Source organism: Entelurus aequoreus, linkage group LG11 (assembly GCF_033978785.1).
Source record: "Entelurus aequoreus isolate RoL-2023_Sb linkage group LG11, RoL_Eaeq_v1.1, whole genome shotgun sequence".
NCBI lineage: Eukaryota > Metazoa > Chordata > Actinopteri > Syngnathiformes > Syngnathidae > Entelurus > Entelurus aequoreus.
In genome coordinates this window covers 24,558,991-24,582,489 of record NC_084741.1, presented here as the reverse complement: position 1 = coordinate 24,582,489, position 23,499 = coordinate 24,558,991, and the positions used below count along the sequence as shown (strand labels likewise).

At 39.4% G+C, this 23,499-nt stretch overlaps 2 protein-coding genes and 1 non-coding gene across 5 annotated transcripts in view; 2 read left to right on the top strand and 1 right to left on the bottom strand.

Moving 5' to 3' along the window:
* Positions 1–9,006: 9,006 nt before the first annotated feature.
* On the top strand, positions 9,007–10,331 carry glrx3 (glutaredoxin 3). The gene has a single exon (XM_062064168.1). The coding sequence runs from the start codon at positions 9,095–9,097 to the stop codon at positions 10,058–10,060; it is 966 nt and encodes a 321-aa protein (XP_061920152.1). The 5' UTR covers positions 9,007–9,094; the 3' UTR covers positions 10,061–10,331.
* A 146-nt stretch (positions 10,332–10,477) lies between these two features.
* Positions 10,478–10,549, bottom strand: trnaq-uug (transfer RNA glutamine (anticodon UUG)). The gene has a single exon. It is a non-coding gene; the product is annotated as a tRNA-Gln (tRNA).
* An 8,535-nt stretch (positions 10,550–19,084) lies between these two features.
* Positions 19,085–23,499, top strand: part of lta (lymphotoxin alpha (TNF superfamily, member 1)) — a 48,018-nt gene continuing 43,603 nt past the window's right edge. Inside the window, exon 1 of one of the 3 annotated variants that reach the window (XM_062064165.1) lies at positions 19,085–19,116. The gene's annotated coding sequence lies outside the window, so the exon portion shown is untranslated. The remainder of the gene's footprint in view (positions 19,117–23,499) is intronic. The other 2 variants (XM_062064166.1, XM_062064163.1) reach the window with 2 other exon arrangements.

Here is a 23,499-nt window from a genome sequence, read left to right as displayed (position 1 = left end):
GAAGCAGATTGATAAATAATGCATCCATTATCAATAACAGATCTAATTAAACTGATGTATATTGCTTTCAATGTCTGCCTATCAGCCCCCCAGTCTTTACCCCTCAAAGCCCTCATTATATTTAACACCTTTTTACTTTTCTCCACTATTTTGCTGATGTGGGTTGACCAGTTAATATTTTTATCAAACCATATACCCAAATATTTAAATACTTGTACCTCTTCTATATTTTCTCCATAGAGTTTAATTTGGATCTTGTTTTGTACTTTCCTCTTTGTAAAATTAATGACTTTTGTCTTTCCAACAGAGAATCTTAAACCCCACGCCGTTCCCCATTCTTGAACATTATGCTTTTTGAATCTTCTTTTCTATATGATTAGTATTTCTACCTCTCTTCCACATCACTCCATCGTCAGCAAACAGTGCCACATCCACTAACCCTTCCACTTCACTAAAAACTTCATTTATCATTATTGAAAATAATACTGGACTTATTATACTCCCTTGCGGGGTCCCATTTTCCAGTTCATATACTCTGCTGTATTCATTCTCTATTTTTACTATTATTTTCCTACTTGTTAAGAAGTCTTTTATCCATCTATACATTTTCCCTCTAATCCCAATTATATGTAGTTTTGTCAGCAACCCCTGTTTCCACAACATATCATAAGCTTTCTCTATATCAAAAAATACTGCAATTATACTTTATTTATTTATTTGTCCCTTTCTAATTTCCTCTTCCAGCTGCACTGCTGGGTCGTTTGTGTTTCTTGCTTTGCGAAATCCACTTTGGTAGTTTTTTATTATTTCTTTTGACTCTAAATAATATACTAGTCTTTCATTAATCATTTTTTCCATTACTTTACCCAAATTTGAGGTCAATGCTATCGGCCTATAATTACCTGCCTCTTCCGGGTCTTTCCCTGGTTTGCATATCGGAATTATTACAGCTTCTTTCCACTCTGCTTCTTCATATATCCTATTATATAATTTCAAGACCACTTATTTGCCAATGCTGCTTAAGTTTTTGATCATCTGATAACTCACCTGGTCTTTTCCTGGTGTTGTATTTTTAACCTTTTTCAATATTCGAACCATTTCATTCAAAGAAAATGTCATATCTATAGTGTTGGTTAAACTATTATCATTGTCTTCCACCATTTCCCTAATATTTAAACTAATTGTTTCTTCTCTCTTTTGTTTTTCTACATTTCTCAAATTATCATTACTGTGCACTTTAACAAATGTCTTTGCTAAAAGTTCTGCTTTTTCTTTATTTTCTACCACACACCGTGTCCCATCTTTCATCACATGATTTTTATGTTCACTTCTGATCCCTGACATTTTCTTGATCATTCCCCACACTTGGCCTAAAGGAGTAGTTCTATTTAATGATTCACAAAACGTTATCCAATAGTGTTTTTTTGTCTTTTTAATAACGTATACTACTTTAGCTTGGTGCCTTTTATATTGGATCATATCTTGGAAATTATGTGTTCTTCTCAATATTCTAAATGCTCTATTCTGTTCTTTTATTGCATCTGTGCACGCTTGTGTCCACCACGGCACTATCTTCCTTCTTTTCCCTATACTACTCCTTGGTATGCTCTTTTTGGCTGCTTCTATTATGCACTTTGTAATATCTGTATTCAGTTGTTCAATATCTTGATTTATATCCACTTCCTTTAATGTCATGTCGGTACTTTCCCTAAATTGTCCCCAATCACCGTGATTATACTTCCATCTTCCTTCTTTTTTAGTGCTTTCTGTCCTTTGGTTTATGTTTATGTGAATGAAGATTGGGTAGTGATCACTTCCTATAGTGCTGTCTTTATTTACTTCCCACTCTACCTTTCCTGCTAACCCTTGTGACACCAGTGTTAAATCTATTGCTGTTTCTTTACCCGTAACTACATCTAACCTTGTTCCCGACCCATCATTCACACACACCAGTTCTTTTTCCTCCAAAAATGCTTCCAATGTTTCCCCATTCCAGTCATCCCTTTCACCCCACATTGTGCTATGTGCATTAAAGTCACCACACCAAATGATATTGCCACTCCAGTGCTCAACTATTTTTTCCAGTTGATGAATTAGTAATTTCTTGCACGGATTATAGAAGTTTAGCACTTTGTATCTTTCTTTATTATTCCATACTTCTACCCCTACTAGTTCTAGTTCTTGTTTTTCTTTTAATATTGTATAATGCATGTCTTCTTTAATAAATATGGCACATCCTCCTCCTTGCCCATCATTCCTATCTTTACGTATTGTTATGTATCCTTTTATGATAAAGCTCAATTTTGGCTTCAGCCAGGTTTCTTGAATACATATTATATGTGGTTTATTTTTCATATTATTAATATATCCCTTAAGTTCCTGTCCGTTTGCTATTGAACTTCTGGCATTCCACTGAACAATTAACATGGCGTTGGATTGTGGTAACATGACTCTGTCTCGTCTACTCTCTGTAGTTCACCTTGTACCTGTTCCCAAGATAGTTCTTTTAAATTTAAGAACTTTGCTGCTGCCTTGACAATTATTTTGATCTTCTCAGTTTTATTTCTTGCCTGTTCTGTGCAGTTTATGACATATGCCAGGAACACAACTAGCTTGTCCATAGAAAGTCCTGTATTGCTGCCTCTTGTTTTTTATTACTTGAACTATTGTCACTTCTGTCTCGTTCTGAACTATTCTCACTTCTATCTTGTTCTGCACTTTCTTGATTTCTTACTTTAACTGCCTCTGCGTATGTAATATTTCTTTCTACTCTGATTTGCTGTACTTCTGTTGCCTGTTTCCTAATGACACATCCCCCGCTGCTGTGTGATTCCCGCACAGTTACAACACTTGACCAGATCATTATCTCCACATTGTCCATATTTATGCTCCCCTCTAGGGATGGGCGATACCCCACTTTTAGGATTCAATACGATACCGATACTTTTTCTTGCATTTTCATCGATACCGAAACCGATACCGATACCATTCATTTCTTATTGGCAATTTTTGTCAGTCAAAAATATTATTACTATTGTTATTATTTAAGACAAATCACAAGACAAATACAGACCATTTATACCACATTTATTATGGTCAATATATAATAAAAGTAAAATTAAAATAAATAACATAAATATTAAAAATAAATAAAATATTATATATAATAATAATTATATATTATATATAATAATAATTAGATATTAGGGCTTTCCAATTAACTGTCAAATCCGAATCGCAAGAAGCTGCAGTTATTTTTTAAAGTTTGTAATATAATTAGCAATTAATGAAATATGAAATAGGCTAATGTTTTCTAAATGTAAGAAATCATGTTACAGATTAAAACCAAAATCACATTAAATCATATTTTTCAAGATTTCCTTGGAAAAAAATAAAACTGTAATGCAAAGATGAAGAATCTCCAAATTGTATCTATTTCTTATCTTGTTTTAAATACTCAAGCAATTTTCAACTAACAGTAAATTCCCCTGTGTGGAAATTATTTGAATTTAGGATAATCATTTAAACAAAAATATTCAGTAAACATTACTAAAAAAACAAAAAAACAATGCCTGTTTTAAGTCAACAATTGGACAACACTGGATATGCCTGGCTGCATCGCTGTCGGCTGGCTGTGTGTGTGTTGCACGTTGACGACGCTCATTCGCTGTCTCCTGTCACGTGACTGGGCCAGCTCTCTACTCTGCCAGGTACTAGTGATGGGATCGGCAGTTCTTTTGACTGTACTGAATCACTAGAATCAGTTCCTTAAATTGATTCGTTCAAAAAATTCGTTCACCGAATCTGATTGAATTCAGTTCAGGCTTTGTTCCAAGCGTTTATGCGTGCTTTTCAATCAAAAGTTGATTGAAGTTGAGTGACTTTTATTTGGCTTATTATTTGTACAGACACGTTCCTCACAGCCTCTCTTCTGGCCCCTGGAGAGAGCTTGGTGTGAATGATGTCCAGGTGAGACATTACATAATAGCATTTGCTAACTTTTTACTATTTTCTTGCCATACTTTTATTAAAATACATTGTTCACACCTCAGGGCCTAACAAAGCAAGGGTGCTCCAACAACTGTGGCGTGTTTGTTTTGATGGTAAGACCAAATCAGCATGTTATAGCATTGCTGTTGTCTGTCAAAATGTTTGCTTGCTACATTAAAACCACATTCATTTGTATTGAAAAAAATGTATCCTTGGGAATACGCCTGACATTATATTAAGCAGTACCTCTTGGCTTACAGTACACTCTGTACATTGTAATGGGAGCCAATTGTGATTTCAGAGAGGTATGTGTAAATCGTGACACATTATGCTTAGTGTACAAGGTGTTATATTTTTTTTACAACATATTAACATCTCTGCGATGAGGTGGCGACTTGTCCAGGGTGTACCCCGCCATCCGCCCAATTGTAGCTGAGATAGGCTCCAGCGCCCCTCGCGACCCCAAAGGGAATAAGCGGTAGAAAATGGATGGATGGATGGATATTAACATCTTCCTGCATTTCCTTCTTCAAAGGAAAACATGCTGCAAATTAGGAGATGGTGGTGTCTCGCTCTCCTGCAGAACTTCCCCATGCCGTAAGTGCTTTGAATATCACAAATCACAAAAAAAATGTTTTACTCACGGTCAACAGACCAACATGAATGTTTTCATAGTGAATGTATGTTGTCATTAAATCACTAAGGTCTGAAGAAGACCGATTGCAGGACAGAAAAAGGCGACGAGAGCAAGGAGGGCTACAGGTGAGAGGTCATGTGATTAATTAGTCTTGTAGTCAACTATTGCTAGACTAAAGCGTAATTCCTCCACTTATTTCAATTACCTTAGTTTTACATCTTGCATTGTTATTGTGCCTATAAGAACGGCAATATGTTTCCTTTCTAGACAGTGGAAAATTAACAGAACTGGAAACAGGGAACAGGGTTGCTTGTTATGGGCCAGAAAAATACCTTGATACTTGCCATTGTTAAACATTTATGGAAGCTTAAGGAATGTATTTGGCTAGGCTACAACATTTTTTTTTTCTTTACAGATCAAACATTTTTAACCTGGGGTGAAAAATAAAATCAATGATGCAAAGTCTTCTGTCTTTGGTTTATTTGACTTAGCTAATATAATTGAGTGTGCAAAATAATATGTGTCTATACTCTTATGGAAATGCTATGGTTTATATATAATTATTATTTATTTTTTTTCATGGTAAATGCTATGGTTTATATATATATATATATATATATATATATATATATATATATATATATATATATATATATATATATATATATATATATATATATATATATATATATATATATATATATATATATATATATTTTCATGGTAAAAAAAACACATTTGACAAGTTAAAAGTAGGAATGTCTAAGTCTATCAAATACATGAACCTTTTTCCATATTAAGTCATTGTGCTGTGCCGGATCTCCGCCACCAGATGAAGCCTGCGGGCTCAACGTTGAGACCCGCCCACATTGAGGTAAAATAAGCCCCTCCTCGATCTGCGGGCTGCAGCCAGGGGTTACTCGACATTCGCGCACTGCGTAGGGACTCGCGTTAATCTAACAACAACAACAGTTGCAGTAGAAGGGATAATAATAATAATAATAATATGAATCAGAATTGATCCCCAAGGAGAAATTTATTTTTGTTACAATAACTGTGTAAATAATAGCCTATGTATGTGTACATACATTAGTTATTATTTTTATTTTAAATCTTCTCAAAACAGCCTGCTTACACTTTACCTCCCGCCCCTTCTTTCTGTCTCCTCTACTAGTCTACTCTCATTTTGTTTTCATGTGGCTTGCTTTCATGGGATCGGCAGTTCTTTTGACTGTACAAATCACTAGAATGAGTGACTGACAACGCCACACTGTGGCCGCAGTTCATTACGTGTACCGAATCACTTCTGCAGTTCTTTTGACAGTACGAATCACTGAATCAGTGACTGACAACGCCACACGGTGGCCGCAGTTCAGTACGTGTACCGAATCTCTTCTGCAGTTCTTTTGACAGTACGAATCACTAGAATCAGTGACTGACAACGCCACACGGTGGCCAGTTCAGTACGTGTACCGAATCTCTTCTGCAGTTCTTTTGACAGTACGAATCACTAGAATCAGTGACTGACAACGCCACACGGTGGCCAGTTCAGTACGTGTACCGAATCTCTTCTGCAGTTCTTTTGACAGTGCGAATCACTAGAATCAGTGACTGACAACGCCACACTGTGGCCGCAGTTCAGTACGTGTACCGAATCACTTCTGCAGCAGCAGTACAGTTTAATTGCATTATTATAATGATGATGATAGCTACTAAACAACAACAACAGTTGCAGTAGAATGGATAATAATAATACTAATAATATGAATCAGAATTGATCCCCAAGGAGAAATGTATTTTTGTTACAATAACTGTGTAAATAATAGCCTATGTATGTGTACATACATTAGTTATTATTTTTATTTTAAATCTTCTCAAAACAGCCTGCCCTACACGTTACCCTCCGCCCCTCCCCCTCGCGTCGCTGCTGCTCAGCCTGCACGGATTTTCTTTAACTTTATGTGTTGAGATAATGGGTGTTTGTTTTCATGTGGCTTGAGTCAACATTAGCCGTTAGCTTGGAGAATGAATGGAGAACGGATGCCAAAGGCATGAAACATATCCCTGCGACGGGGGGAGAATCACTCGCGGCATTGGGGCAAGCAGAGCAGAGAGCGAGAGCGTTGACGTTCACTGAGTGATTCATGTCGTTAATCCGCGGTGAACGAATCGTTCGCTCAGTCCCTCCCCACGCCCTCTCATTGGCTGCGTCGTTCGCCGACGTCGAGGGTTCAGTGAGTCACAGAATGCGCCAGTTCCACTCATACCGGCATGGTCGCGGCGGAGCTCAACTGAACTGAGAAAGGAACGAATCAGTTCATGAAGTAATTCGGTTCAGTACGTTCACTCAAAAGATTCGTTCTTTCGAACGAATCGTTCGCGAACGACACAACACTACCAGGTACAGGGGTGTCCCAGCACATAGTAAGTTAAGTAAGTCATCAAAAACATCTGAAAGTGATTCTTGCATTCCCCCACACGCCGTTTTTTGGTTTATATCGATACTTTTTTCAGAAAAGTAATGCCAAATGAGTAGCGTGTGAGTATCGATATATCGATACCACAGGATCGATACGCACATCCCTACTCCCCTCCACACCTTCCACATCTCACTGGCTATGTGCCCATAGCGTTGGCACTTGAAGCAGCGTACTGGGGGTGGGACGTAAGCTCTAACATAAAAGCTTAAAAACCCAATCATAATTCTTTGCGGGAGGACTTCCTCGACAAACTGTACTAATACTGATTCGCTCTCCGTCTTTTCTCCATTTCTATATGCCATCATTCTTGTCATCATCTTGACAGTTCCCCCTTTTATTTGTCTTTTCAATTCTTCTAAATTTTCACCTCTTGGAATTCCTGTCACTACTCCTCTTGCCCCCTTTCGTTCTCCCACTTCCATTTTTTCCTTTATTATCTTATTGCACCGTTTTTGCAACCGCATTGCTTTACTCTTTTGCTCTCCATTTTTGCATTTAATCAAAAGTCGTCCGTCCCTAAGCACCTTCGCTATCACCACCTCTCCGATGTCCTTCTTTAACCCCTTAACCAGTGTCATTAAACTTATGTCATTCATGTCTTGACTTGATTTAAATGTATATATAATCCTGTAATTATCTTCCATAGTCTTTTTCCTCTTTTCTACTTCTTCATCTTCTTCGTGAACTGTTTTAGCACTCGACTTTCCTTCATGCCCTCCACTCCCCTTCTTTCCTCTCTCCCCTCTAGTCCTATCCACGTCCATACCTTCCTCATACATCCCGTCACTATCCCCTTCCATCTCGATCCAGTCACAAAACAGCTTATGCACAACCGCCAAGAAGATTTGGATACTCTCACGTGTTTAGCCACCGCTCTTGGTTTACTTCCGCCTCCTCCACTCCGGATCGATCGTCTTTTTCCCCCCTATATAAAGTTCGCAGTAAGAAGGTCAATGTATGTATTGGTCTTTGAAATGTTCCTTTCATAAATGGAAATAGAAAAACAAAAAAACGATTAGTGTATTTGAATTTCGTTTAAAAAAATACAAAATATTAAAACCGAATACAAAAATAAAAACCAAGCATTATGTTTTTGGGTGTTTTAAGCGATAGCTAAATATAAAAAACGTTTGGATTTGCATTGTATATTTCATGACAGAAAAATTTAAAATGGTCAGTAAACAGTTACGGACATTTTTCTCATATCCTTTCACCGGAACTTTTTATTTTCAAAGTAAAAGCAGGGATACTACGGTACTTGTGTCTACGGTTTAGACATGGCACTACGAGGACTGACATCGACAGAAATCTCTACGCACATATCATACAAAACTGGAGGCAAAAATGGATATGATCACGCATAACACAGTCCTGGTTAAAAATACAGGGGTGTGACTTAAACCTAGAATCAGTCAAGCCTCTAAAACTCTAGTTTTTCGCTAATGACATAAAAACCAGGGACATGATTGATTTATTGAGCAGTTTAATTTTAAAAATTGAATCCACAACAAATCTGAGTCTTCAAACATCTGTTAAAACTTAATTGTAAGGATTGTTTTAATTACACCATTGACAAAAATAAAATAAAAAATTTAGAACTGTATTTTAATAAGATGACATTTAGGTTGGGGACAGTCATTTCTCAATAGAAAGTACCTTATGAATGATGATTTTGTATTTGTGTATCTTACCACTACCTCGGTAATGCATTGGGTTTAACAGATCACAGTCTCAGTCAAATCTGTGTCTGAATATTTGGTAATGGGTCATCACTTTGAAGTAACTCGTTCGAATGCCCCATATATATGAATGTTGTTTTTGAAACCATGTATAATATCAAACTCAGTCTCTGCCAGTAATCCTTAAATCCTCCTCCACATCCGGAGGGTGGCGGTAACGCACAAACTCAGTTTGCAGCCATGTTAAGCAAAAAAGAAGAAGAAGGAAGAAGACGAAGAAGAAGAAAACCCCGAATGCTTCAAAGAAAATGGCGAACATCGTTGAGGCGAAGACTCAGTCGGACTTTGAGGGGATCCTCGCCAAAGCCGGCAAACGACTAACGGTGGTGCACTTCCAGGCGGCATGGGCTCCTCAGTGCGGCCTAATGAACGAAGTGATGGCCGAGCTGGCTAAAGAACACACTCACAGCACCTTCGTCCAACTGGAGGCGGAAGCGGTGCCGGAGGTGTCGGAGAAGTACGAAATCGCCTCGGTGCCAACTTTCCTTTTTTTCAAAGGAGGTGAAAAAGTGGACCGGCTGGACGGAGCCCACGCTCCCGAGCTGACCAAGAAGGTGCAGCGCTTGGGCTTGGCGGGTGAGCCTGAAAGCGGCCCTACTGACCTGAACCAGCGGCTGAACAAGCTGATCAATGCGGCCCCCTGCATGCTCTTCATGAAAGGCTCAGCGCATGAGCCTCGCTGCGGCTTCAGCCGGCAGATCGTTGCCCTCCTTAAGGAACACGACGTCCAGTTCAGCAGTTTCGACATCCTGTCCGACGAGGAGGTCCGACAGGGTCTGAAGACCTTCTCGAACTGGCCCACCTACCCTCAGCTGTACGTCAACGGCGAGCTCATAGGCGGACTGGACATCGTCAAGGAGCTCGCCGAGTCCGGCGAGCTGGAGAACACCTGCCCGAAAGCGGTCACCCTGGAACACCGTCTCAAGACGGCGATCAACCGGAGCCCCGTCATGCTCTTCATGAAGGGCAGCAAGGAGGCGGCGCGGTGCGGCTTCAGTCGGCAGATCCTGGAGATCCTGAACGGCACCGGCGTGGATTATGACACGTTTGACATCCTGGAGGACGAGGAGGTACGACAGGGTCTCAAGACTTACTCCAACTGGCCCACCTACCCGCAGATTTACGTGAAGGGGGAGCTCATCGGGGGTTTGGATATTGTCAAGGAGCTGAAGGAGAGCGGGGAGCTCGTGTCTGTGCTTAAGGGGGACTCTTAGGTCTTATTTCGGGGCGGCGTCCACATGGTTCTTCTGCTGTAACACCTCACCAAAATTAACAATACCAATATAAAACTGTGTATTATTGCATCTAGAATATAACAAGTGTTTATTTTCTACCACACTGAGTGGTTTTTATAAACTTGCTTGAGTTATTTGCTTTACTGTCTGACTCAAAGCGAATACTTTAAGTAAACATGCTATTACTTTCATATTCACTCACCTTCCATGTCCAGGATTCATAAATAAAAGTGTTACACTTACACTAAAAGGTTGTCTCCTTACAAAATGTTTGCATAAGACAGTTTTGTTGCATGGTTTGATAGTGCGACTGTTTTTATGGACACGTTGAGAAATATATTAATACAAGTAGTATATCTGCTGTAGTAACTGCACAAGTACAATTTGTTTGCAATAAGGTTCCACCAAGATTTGAACTCGGATCGCTGGATTCAAAGTCCAGAGTGCTAACCATTACACCATGGAGCCTATGTTCCATGTTCCAAAATCTGACCCACGGGCAGCATGTAGTTATTAAAAATTATAAGTTCTTTTTTCACTTTTTTAAAACTTTTACCTTTCAATTTGTTTTCGCATGTAATTAAGCAAACAAAAGTAGCCCCTCCTCCTGCATCCTTTATTTTATTCTGTATATTTATATAAAACATGTTTCTACACCATTGATTGACAGGATGCATATGATTGGCATATTTAGTGTGTGGTTAAAGTGATGGAATGTGACATGAAATCTGCATACTTCCAAATGGCCAGCAGGGGTCGACAGTTTAAGTAAACCTGCCTTAAAGGCCTACTGAAATGAATTTTTTAAAATTTAAACGGGGATAGCAGATCCAGGGGCACCGCTAGGTATTTTGGGCCCCATGAAAAGAATCTTTACAGGGCCCCCTGTATTATAATTTCATCATCATTAGGGGCCTCTCTGGGCCCCCCTCCATCATGGGCCCCAAGAATCCGTCTCCTTTACCCCCCCTTTTCGGCGCCCCTGAGCAGATCCATTCTATGTGTCATACTTGATCATTTCACGATATTGCCATATTTTTGCTGAAAGGATTTAGTATAGAACAACGACGATAAAGTTCACAACTTTTGGTCTCTGATAAAAAAAAGCCTTTCCCCTACCTGAAGTAGCGTGATGACACCGGTGGAAGGACTGCTCATATTTTCCTATTGTTTACACCAGCAGCGAGAGAGATTCGGACCGAGAAAGCGACGATTACCCCATTAATATGAGCGAGAATGAAAGATTTGTGGATGAGGAACGTAAAAGTGAAGGACTAGCGTGCAGTGCAGAACGTATCTTTTTTCGCTCTGACCGTAACTTAGGTACAAGGGTTCATTGGATTCCACACTCTCTCCTTTTTCTATTGTGGATCACGGATTTGTATTTTAAACCACCTCGGATACTATATCCTCTTGAAAATGAGAGTCGAAAACGCAAAATGGACATTCACAGTGACTTTTATCTCCACGACAATACATCGGTGAAGCTCTTTAGCTACTTAGCTAACGTGATAGCATCGGGCTTTACTGCATATAGAAACAAAAGAAATAAGTCCCTGACTGGAAGGATAGACAGAAGATCAACAATACTACCAAACTCTGGACATGTAAATAAATGGTTAATGCTTTCCAGCTTGGCGAAGCTTAATGATGCTGTTGCTAACGACGCTATTGAAGCTAACTTAGCTACGGAACCTCGACAGAGCTATGCTAAAAACATTAGCTCTGCACCTACGCCAGCTCTCATCTGCTCATCACTACCCGTGCTCACCTGCGTTCCAGCGATCGACGGTACGACGAAGGACTTCACCCGATCACCGATGCGGTTGGCGGCTCGGAGACGGAGGAAGTCAAGGTGAGGTCGTTCGGCTAGCGTGTCTCCTATCCTCAAAGTGCTTCTGGTTGTGTTGCTGTAGTCCGCCGCTAATACACCGATCGCACATACAGCTTTCTTCTTTGCAGTGTCCATTGTTCATTAAACAAATTGCAAAAGATTCACCAACACATATGTCCAGAATACTGTGGAAGTTTGAAATGAAAACAGAGCTTTTTGTATTGGATTCAATTGGCTCCGAATACTTCCGCTTCCACTGTTCACGTTACGCGCAAACGTCATATCGAAACGTTTTCAGCCGGAAGTTTGCCGGGGGACGGTGTGGCGAAGTTGGTAGAGTGGCCGTGCCAGCAATCGGAGGGTTGCTGGTTACTGGTGTTCAATCCCCACCCTCTACCATCCTAGTCACGTCCGTTGTGTCCTTGGGCAAGACACTTCACCCTTGCTCCTGATGGCTGCTGGTTAGCGCCTTGCATGGCAGCTCCCGCCATCAGTGTGTGAATGTGTGTGTGAATGTGGAAATACTGTCAAAGCGCTTTGAGTACCTTGAAGGTAGAAAAGCGCTATACAAGTATAACCCATTTATCATTTATTATATTTAAAATTGCACTTTATAAGTTAATCCGACCGTATTGGCATTTGTTGCAATGTTAAGATTTCATCATTGATATATAAACTATCAGACTGCATGGTCGGTAGTAGTGGGTTTCAGTAGGCCTTTAAAGGGGAACTGGACTTTTTTGGAATGTTGCCTGTTATACACAATCCCTCTGTGAGAAAAACAGACATATGTTTTTCTTTTTTTATGTATTCTAACTCGTCAATACATGCTAGTCAGCTAACAATGGAAGTCCCTGTATTCCGACTATACAGCGCTTTAAAAAAAACTTTCATTGATATTTTAAATACATACTGTAAGTATATATATAATGTATAGTAACCGGCACATTCATAATAACATGCTCATTTTAAACATACGGCGACACATTTCATAGATGCATCACAACTTCCGCTTTTCCTTTCAACAATTAATACTACTACTTACAGAAGACTTAATGAGAGCCAACAAAGACTACTTTGGGACAAATAATGATCCAGAACCTTTTATTTTTGAGCCACAATATAAGGATTGTGAGCAATAAGTTTTAAAAGCTGTGTGCTAAACAGGTCAAGCTTTAGTGAAACACTAGCATCATGTAACAGTATTGTTAAGTGCTCAGAATCAGAATCAGAATCAGAATAGTTTTATTGCCATTGTTTGAGAACGGGTTCACAAACTAGGAATTTTTCTTGGTGCAAACGTGCGACATAAAAACATATAACACATATTTGGTAATAAAAAGAGCTGTAACTGAGCTATCAGATAGACTTAGAAGGAATTCAAGGAATTCAAGGAGCTGCTGTTAGGAGTTATTGTTCATTTGCCTGATGGCCGAGGGGAAAAAACTGTTCAGGTGGCGGGAGGTGTGAGTCTGGATGGAGCGTAGTCTCCTGCCTGAGGGGAGAGGGGAGAATAGCGTGTGTCCAGGGTGAGAAGAGTCAGCTGTGATCCGACCCACACGCCTGCTGGTCCTGGAGGAGAACAAGTCATGGAGGGATGGGAGCTTGCAGCCAATCACCTTCTCAGCAGCACGTACGATGCGCTGCAGTCTATTCTTATCCTGGACTGTGGCGCCGGGGAACCACACTGTGATGGAGGAGGTCAGGATGGACTCTATGATGGCTGAGTAAAACTGCACCAGCATCTCGGTCGGCACCTTAAGTTTCCTCAGCTGCCGCAGGAAGTACATCCTCTGCTGGGCCTTCTTGATGAGGGAGCTGATGGTCAGCTCCCACTTGAGGTCCTGGGTGATGGTGGTGCCCAAGAAACGGAAGGAGTCCACAATGGGGACGGGGGTGGGAGAGTCAATCAGGGTGAGGGGGGATGGTGGGGTTGTGACTTTCCTGAAGTCCATGATCATCTCCACTGTTTTCTGGGCGTTCAGCTCCAGGTTGTTGAGGCTGCACCAGGACGTCAGCCGGTCCACCTCTCTCCTGTAGGCGGACTCATCGCCATTCGAGATGAGCCCGATGAGGGTGGTGTCATCCGCAAACTTGAGCAGTTTTACGGATTGGTGACTGGAAGTGCAGCAGTTTGTATACAGGGAGAAGAGCCAGGGGGAGAGTACACAGCCCTGAGGAGTACCAGTGTTTGTGGTTCGACTGTCCGAGACAATCTTCCCCAGCCGTACGTGCTGTCTTCGGTCTGGCAGGAAGTCATTAATCCAACTGCAGAGGGAGTCGGGCACGCTGAGCTGGTAGAGCTTGTCTCGTAGCAGTCCAGGGAGGATGGTGTTGAAGGCAGAGCTGCAGTCCACAAACAGGATCCTAGCGTAGGTTCCTGGGGAGTCCAGATGCTCCAGGATGAAGTGGAGGGCCATGTTCACTGCATCATCCACAGACCTGTTGGCTCTGTAGGCGAACTGCAGTGGGTCCAGGAGGGGGGCGGTGATGTCCTTGAGGTGGGGCAGGACCAAGCGCTCAAAGGACTTCATGACCACAGACGTCAGCGTGTCCGGCCTGTTTTCATTTAGTCCTGTGATCCGTGCTTTCTTGGGGACAGGGACAATGGTAGAGGTCTTAAAGCAGGACGGCACGCGGCATAGCTCCAGAGAGGTGTTAAAAATGTCAGTGAAGACAGGAGCCAGCTGATCCGCACAGTGTCTGAGAGTGGAGGGGGAGACACCATCCGGCCCGGGGGCCTTCCGCGTATTCAGCTTCAAGAACTGCCGGCGTACATCCTCTTCTTTGATGGAGAGGGTCTTTACAGTCTTATGAAGTTTTTGGAGTCCTGTGATGTCATTGGAGTCCTTTAAAGGCCTACTGAAACCCACTACTACCGACCACGCAGTCTGATAGTTTATATATCAATGATGAAATCTTAACATTATAACACATGCCAATACGGCCGGGTTAACTTATAAAGTGACATTTTAAATTTGCCGCTAAACTTCCGGTTCGAAACGCCTCTGAGGATGACGTATGCGCGTGACGTAGACCGGGGAACACAGGTATGCCTTCCACATTGAAGCCAATACGAAAAAGCTCTGTTTTCATTTCATAATTCCACAGTATTCTGGACATCTGTGTTCGTGAATCTGTTTCAATCATGTTCATTGCATTATGGAGAAGGAAGCTGAACAAGCAAAGAAGAAAGTTGTCTGTGCGAAATGGACGTTTTTTTCGAACGTAGTCAGCCACAACAGTACACAGCCGGCGCTTCTTTGTTTACATTCCCGAAAGATGCAGTCAAGATGGAAGAACTCGGATAACAGAGACTCTAACCAGGAGGACTTTTGACTTCGATACACAGACGCCTGTAGAGAACTGGGACAACACAGACTCTTACCAGGATTACTTTGATTTGGATGACAAAGACGCAGACGTGCTACTGTGAGTATGCAGCTTTGGCTTCTAAACATTTGATCGCTTGACCGTATGTGCGCAACTTTTTTTTGCGTATGTACGTAACTTTTTAAAAATATATAAGCTTTATGAACCTTGGGTTAGGTGAACGGTCTTTTGGGCTGAGTGATTGTGTGTGTTGATCAGGTGTTTGAATTGTATTGGCGTGTTCTATGGAGCTAGGAGCTAGCATAGGAGCTAGGAGCTAGCATAACACGTACCGTACCGTACGTGCGCGTCACGTACGTAACTTTTTAAAAATATATAAGCTTTATGAACCTTGGGTTAGGTGAACGGTCTTTTGGGCTGAGTGATTGTGTGTGTTGATCAGGTGTTTGAATTGTATTGGCGTGTTCTATGGAGCTAGGAGCTAGCAGAGGAGCTAGGAGCTAGCATAACAAACACGCAGGTGTTATTATGCAGGATTATTTTGTGGCATATTAAATATAAGCCTGGTTGTGTTGTGGCTAATAGAGTATATATATGTCTTGTGTTTATTTACTGTTGTAGTCATTCCCAGCTGAATATCAGGTACCGTGAGTATGCAGCCTTGGCTGCTAAACATTTCATAACTTGACCGTATGTGCGCGTCACGTACGTAACTTTTTAAAAATATATAAGCTTTATGAACCTTGGGTTAGGTGAACGGTCTTTTGGGCTGAGTGATTGTGTGTGTTGATCAGGTGTTTGAATTGTATTGGCGTGTTCTATGGAGCTAGGAGCTAGCAGAGGAGCTAGGAGCTAGCATAACAAACACGCAGGTGTTTTTATGCAGGATTAATTTGTGGCATGTTAAATATAAGCCTGGTTGTGTTGTGGCTAATAGAGTATATATATGTCTTGTGTTTATTTACTGTTGTAGTCATTCCCAGCTGAATATCAGGTCACCCCCGGCTCTCACAGCATCTTCCCTATCTGAATAGCTTCAACTCCCCACTAGTCCTTCACTTGCACTTTACTCATCCACAAATCTTTCATCCTCGCTCAAATTAATGGGGAAATTGTCGCTTTCTCGGTCCGAATCTCTCTCACTTCATGCGGCCATCATTGTAAACAATAGGGAACTTTGCGTATATGTTCAACTGACTACGTCACGCTACTTCCGGTAGGGGCAAGCCTTTTTTTTATCAGATACCAAAAGTTGCAATCTTTATCGTCATTGTTCTATACTAAATCCTTTCAGCAAAAATATGGCAATATCGCGAAATGATCAAGTATGACACATAGAATAGATCTGCTATCCCCGTTTAAATAAAAAAAATTCATTTCAGTAGGCCTTTAACTCCTTTAATGAAGTGCTGGCATTGGTGGGGAGGGTGATGGTGGGGGGAGCATGGCTTTGATGAGCTGAAGGCCGTTCATGACGACAGTAATGTGTGTTGAGGCCCTGAGCGAGAGTCCGGTCATTCAGGGCCTGGGGGGTTTTGGGCTTATAGTTCGTAAGGGCCCTTAGACCTCTCCAAACTGCCGCAGAATCATTGGAGCGGAACTGTTCCTGTAGACGGTTAGAGTACACAGATTTAGCTTTCTCCACTTCCCTGGTGAAGTGGTACTTCGCTTCTCTGTATGTACTTCGGTCCCCGCTTCTCCACGCAGCCTCCTTCTTCTTGCGCAGCTGTCGGAGCTTGGGTGTGAACCAGGGCTTGTCATTATTATAACAAACCCTGGTGCGCGTTGGAATGATGCGCGCCTCATTGAACTGTATGTATGAGGTCACAGTGTCCGTATACTCGTCCAGATTGTTCGTGGCCGCTCCAATTCCCTCCCAGTCTGTCGTCTCCCAACAAGCATGCAACTCGTCCACAGACTCGGCGGTGAAACACTTAATGTTCCTCATAACAGGTTTAGCCAGTTTCAGTCTCTGTCTGTATGAAGGGATTAAGTGCACCATCACGTGATCTGATAGTCCAAGAGCAGCGCGCGGGACTGCATGAAAAGCCTTGCTCAATGTAGTGTAGCAGTGATCCAGCGTGTTCTCCTCTCTGGTCGGGCATTTAATAAACTGTCTATACTTTGGTAATTCCTGGCTCAAATTTCCCTTGTTAAAGTCACCAAGCACGATAACAAGGGAGTCAGGAAAAGACCGTTCCAGTCCTGCAAGCGCGCGCTGAGCGTCACGCACGTCCGCGCCGGGCGGGATGTAAACAGCCACGAGAATGAATGAAACAATCTCACGCGGTGAGTAAAAGGGCTTACAGTGGATGAAGAAATATTCCAGAGAAGAAGAAAAGTGTCTAAAAACCACAGTCACGTCTGTACACCAGCTATTGTTGATAAAGAAGCAGAGTCCACCGCCTCTTTTTTTGCCAGAGAGCGCCGTGTCTCGGTCCGCGCGGAGGAGATGAAAGCCCTCCAGTTGAAGCGCGCTGTCCGGGACACTTGCGCTCAGCCAAGTCTCCGTGAAGCACAACACACAAGATGAGGAGAAGTCCTTGTTCCTTCTCATCAGCAACGCTAGCTCGTCCATCTTGTTGGCAAGTGAGCGGACGTTGGAGAGGAAGATGCCTGGTAGAGGCGTGCGTAATCCCCGTCCGCGAAGACGGACAAGTGCGCCTGCTCTCTTTCCTCTTCGATGCGGTTTCCCTCTTTTGAGCACAGAATGGACCAAATCCGCAGCTGACGCTAAGATGACTGGTAACAAGTCCATAGGGATGATGGATCTGATGTTCAGTAGCTCTTCACGGGTGTAAGAGCACCCGGAAACACAATTTATGTACAAAAACAAACAAAACAGAGCGCACGAGAGCACCGAGGCAGCCTTCATCGGCGCCATGATGATGACGTATTTTTGAGCCACAATATAAGGATTGTGAGCAATAAGTTTTAAAAGCTGTGTGCTAAACAGGTCAAGCTTTAGTGAAACACTAGCATCATGTAGCAGTATTGTTAAGTGCTAAACTTAGACTTAGACTTAGACAAACTTTAATGATCCACAAGGGATATATATATATATATATATATATATATATATATATATATATATATATATATATATATATATATATATATATATATATATATATATATATATATATATATATATATATATATATATATATGTATGTGTGTGTGTGTATGTAGCTGAGCTAAATTGTATTTTATTTTAATTTTGGTCATTTATTCACATAATTTTTTGTTGTGAACTTCCCCAAAAGTGTTTCTCATTGTAAATAGGTTCAACTCTATTATTTTCCGTTACATACCTTTTTGTTTCCCTGGGGGGTGATTTGGCGTCGCACCTGTGTGTATCCAGCTTCAGTGAGCACTGACGCTCGGAGCTGGTAAATCACGTTTATGTCTCTCTCCTTTTATTTTTTTATAAACTTTTTGGTTGTCGCTCTTAAAGTATTCTATAAGAATGCACACTGTCTTGTGACTTGTTGATAAGCATGCGGGTTAAATTCCCGAATGATGGTTGTTAAATTGTTGTAAAAACCAGACTTTTATAAGCTAAATCAGGGGCAGGGATGATGCTCGAAACCGGTTTTCCTGGTTGTTCGATAAGAAAAGAACCGAATCCTCGGACTCGAATCCCTTTTTGAGAACCGGTACCCGTTATCGAGACCACTATAGTAAAGAAAAATAATTGGTTCTTTATTCGAATCACTTGGAACGAATCCTGTCCCGACAAGGAATGCCCCGTGTGACATCACAAGAAATGACGTCACGTAGCCCAGTCATTTGTCACGGTGGGGTGCAGCGTGCTGTGGTTCGTTCCCGGGACGCAAAACTGACGGCTCCGGACGAAAGCGTGCAGGTAGGAGATGATTTATTTCTCATAAATCATACACATTACAACAGACAGGAACGAAACAAAAGGAAAGTGTGACGTTCGCACGAGAAGCTAAAGCAAAAACTTACTCAGCACATGAATACTAGAAGCTAAGGTAACTTAGCACAGGAATCATGAGCTGGAAAAGCAGAATGCCAATGTAACTGTTGCAAATGCAAACAATGAAGCCACGACGAGTGAGCGGAAAAGGCAGGCTTAAATAGAGTCTCTGATGAGCAACAGGTGCGCGTACAAGGCAGGTGAGAATCATAAGTAACCATGGTGACTAAAACAAACCCCCGAAGTGCACAAAACAACTAAGGAAGTCCAAAATTAACAGAACATAACTAAACAAAACATGATCCGACTACATCATAATACATCAGTTTCATATCATTTCACTTTACAGGAGTAGGAAGAAGTCAAGCTTATTTAATCCTACCCCTTTCCCACTTCATACAAATATATACATCATTTACTGACCTTTTTATAATAAAATATCTGTGAATTAGTACAAACAACAGTTTTGTAATATGTAATTAATTAATTCAGTCATTATTAATATACTGAGATGAAGAATATCTTATTTTCAAAAAGGTTGAAAGTATTTCTCATAGTTCTTCTTCTTTGTACTTTGTAAGCACTATTCATTTGAACAACCTCTTAAAGTGGATCATATCAGTACAATGTTTAACTTCTTTACTTCATCCATTCCATCATTTAATTCCACATCATTTTAGCTGTTTGCAATTTTACCAAATCATCGAACTTTAATATTTTTGACTCAATAAATAAAGTGTTTGTATGTTCTCTATATCCAACATTATGTATCAGTCTAATAATTTTTTTTTGTAACACGGTTAACGAATGTAGTGCACATTTGTAGTTGTTTCCCATATTTCTGCACAATAACCCAGATATGTAACACTAGTGAGCAGTAGAGAATGTGAAGTGATTTGTTAAACCAAATATTGTGTGTTTTTTTTCATATACAACAACCTATCTGGACTCGATAAGAGAATCGATAAGGAATCGGTTCGATAAGAGGATTCGATAACAGGCTCGAACTCGATAATTTCTTATCAAACATCATCCCTAATCAGGGGTGTCCAAACTTTTTCCACTGAGGGCCGCACACGGAAAAATTAAAGCATGCGGGGGCTATTTTGATATTTTTCATTTTCAAACCATAACAAAATATATGGATTTTGTTTGTTTTTTACCTTTAGGGCTCCCGGGGACCATAAAGGGTCTAAGTCATTAAAATGTTAAAAACAAGTCAAATTATTATTTTTTTTATTTATTTAACGCTTACAGTAAATCTCTACAGTAAATCAACTTAAGGTTGATATAAAGTTTAAAAAAACAAAAAGGTTTTATGCCTTCTCTGTCAAAGACAACTTAGTTTTTTATAATAATATGCAGTATTTCCCCCACTGCCCAAAACATTCAGAAAGCAATGTTTGATGTGAAGTAATTAGAGCCTTAAAAAGATCAATAATGCAGGACACCATTGATTTTAATTCATTATTATTTTTGAGTAATCACAGTGAAAAGATAAATAAAATCCCATTAAATATATTTGGGATCCAAAAGGTGCTCCACTCAGAAAGTGATACATTTTTATTAGTTTTTTTTTTACTTTCAACACTTAAGTTACGAGCTGAACTTCAGATATATATGTCCATTTTACGTTTGAACTATTATTTTGTTTGTTTTATGCTCTTTTTTCAAATAAAATGTTGATGTTTTTGTATGGCAACCACACAATATATGCAATATTTCCCACATAAAACATTTTAAAGTGAAATATTTGAAATAATTGGAGCCTTGAATAGGTCAATAATTCATTATAACATATATATATATATTTTTTTGGAGCAATGGCAAAAAAACAAAAAAATAAAGAGACAAAAGAAAAAAAAAGCCTGCATGGCAGCTTTGTGTCAACATTGCAACTTTTTTAGTTAGATTTCACCTCATTCCACTTTTTCAAATGTTTTTTAAAATTTTTGCAATAGCATTTCCAGAATGTGTGGCGGGCCGGTAAACAATTAGCTGCGGGCCGCAAATGGCCCCAGGGCCGCACTTTGGACACCCCTGTGCTAAATGATGTGTGGATTAGCTTAATTAGCTTAATGCTAGCGGCAGTTATTACGGGGTTTCCTGGTCTCGTGAGTTTGCGCACGGGTCAAAAATTCTGCTGCGTGTCTGTGTGGACATCTTGTGTGCCGCTGTGGCATTAATATGAGTGTGTATTATTTCTTTCTTTATTCTTTAGTGGAGAGAGATCCTGTTTACTGTGGACTGTGTGTGACGCCTTGTTCTTTTTGTTTCCATTCAAAAAAAGGTGAATAAATCCTCCACGACTCAACTCCTGTGTGTGCGCCTCACTACAAAAGACACAACGCAGAACAGTGACTGTTACATGTATATACACACACATATATATATATATATATATATATATATATATATATATATATATATATATATATATATATATATATATATATATATATATATATATATATATATATATTAGGGGTGTGGGAAAAAATCGATTCGAATTCGAATCGCGATTCTCACGTTGTGCGATTCAGAATCGATTGTCATTTTTTTTAAAATCGATTTTTTTTTTTGGAATACATTTTTTAAATTATTTTTTAAAATTTATTTATTCATTTTTATTAATCAATCCAACAAAACAATACACAGCAATACCATAACAATGCAATCCAATTCCAAAACCAAACCCGACCCAGCAACACTCACAATGCAATAAACAGAGCAATTGAGAGAAGACACAAACACGACACAGAACAAACCAAAAGTAGTGAAAAAAATTAATATTATCAACAACAGTATCAATATTAGTTACAATTTCAACATAGCAGTGATTAAAAATCCCTCATTGACATTATCATTAGACATTTATTAAAAAAAAAAAAAAAGAACAATAGTGTCAGAGTGGCTTACATTTGCATCGCATCTCATAAACTTGACAACACACTGTGTCAATCAATCAATCAATGTTTATTTATATAGCCCTAAATCACAATATTTTCACAAAGATAAAATAAGTCATATTTTTGGTTCATTTAATAGTTAAAACAAATGTACATTATTGCAATCAGTTGATTAAACATTATCCTTTACAATTAAAAAAGCTTTTTACAAAAATCTACTACTCTGCTTGCATGTCAGCAGACTGGGGTATATCCTGCTGAAATCCTATGTATTGAATGAGTAGAGAATCCTTTTGAATCTTGGCAAAAATCTTAGCCACACGATTATCAAATGTAATAGGAAAATTAATTCATACTGACTAAACTGGCTTCATGGAAGGTTGACAATGTTCAGACAATAAAATGAAATTGTTTAATGTTATTTACTATGCTAGAAGTCTCCCTTATCCCTGTTGATGCGGAGAAGGCATACACTGGTCATTTATGTTTTGCACATTACATAAAGTTGGATTTGGAGATAATTTTATACAATGGATTAAGATGCTTTATACAAGACCCATGGCATCAGTCAAAACCAATAATCATATTTCAGAACCTTTTTTGTTAAAAAGAGGAGTAAAACAGGGATGTCCTGCATCTGGATTATTATTTAATTTGGTTATTGAACCCTTAGCTGCAAAAATAAGAAGTGAAAATAATATTCATGGTATAAAAATTGGCTCTCAGTATAATAAGCTATCGATGTATTGTGACGACATACTTTTTTTACCTGTCACATGTTAACTCCTCTCTTCTTTATATCAATAATGTCATCACTGAATATGGCTGTTTATCAGGGTATAAAGGTAATTGGGACAAATGTGACATATTACCACTTAATAAATACTGCAAGAAATTACAAGTTCAGAACTCCAAAATTAAATTGTATTGCATTATTATGGTATTGTTGTATATTGTTTTCATTAAAAAATAAAAAAAATATATAAAAAAATAAAATAAAAAAATCGTTTTTGAATCGAGAATCGTGTTGAATTGAAAAAAAATCGATTTTGAATCGAATCGTGATCCCTAGAATCGATTTTGAATCGAATCGTGGGACACCCAAAGATTCACAGCCCTAATATATATATATATATATATATATATATATGTATGTATATATAAATATATATATATATATATATATATATATATATATATATATATATATATATATATATATATATATATATATATATATATATATATATATATATATATATATATATATATATATATATATATATATATATATATATATATATATAACAAAGACATATATATATATATATACCAGTGACATGCAGTCATGGAAAGAAAAAAAATGTAAAAAGAAAATAAATTCACTAAATTGTTATAT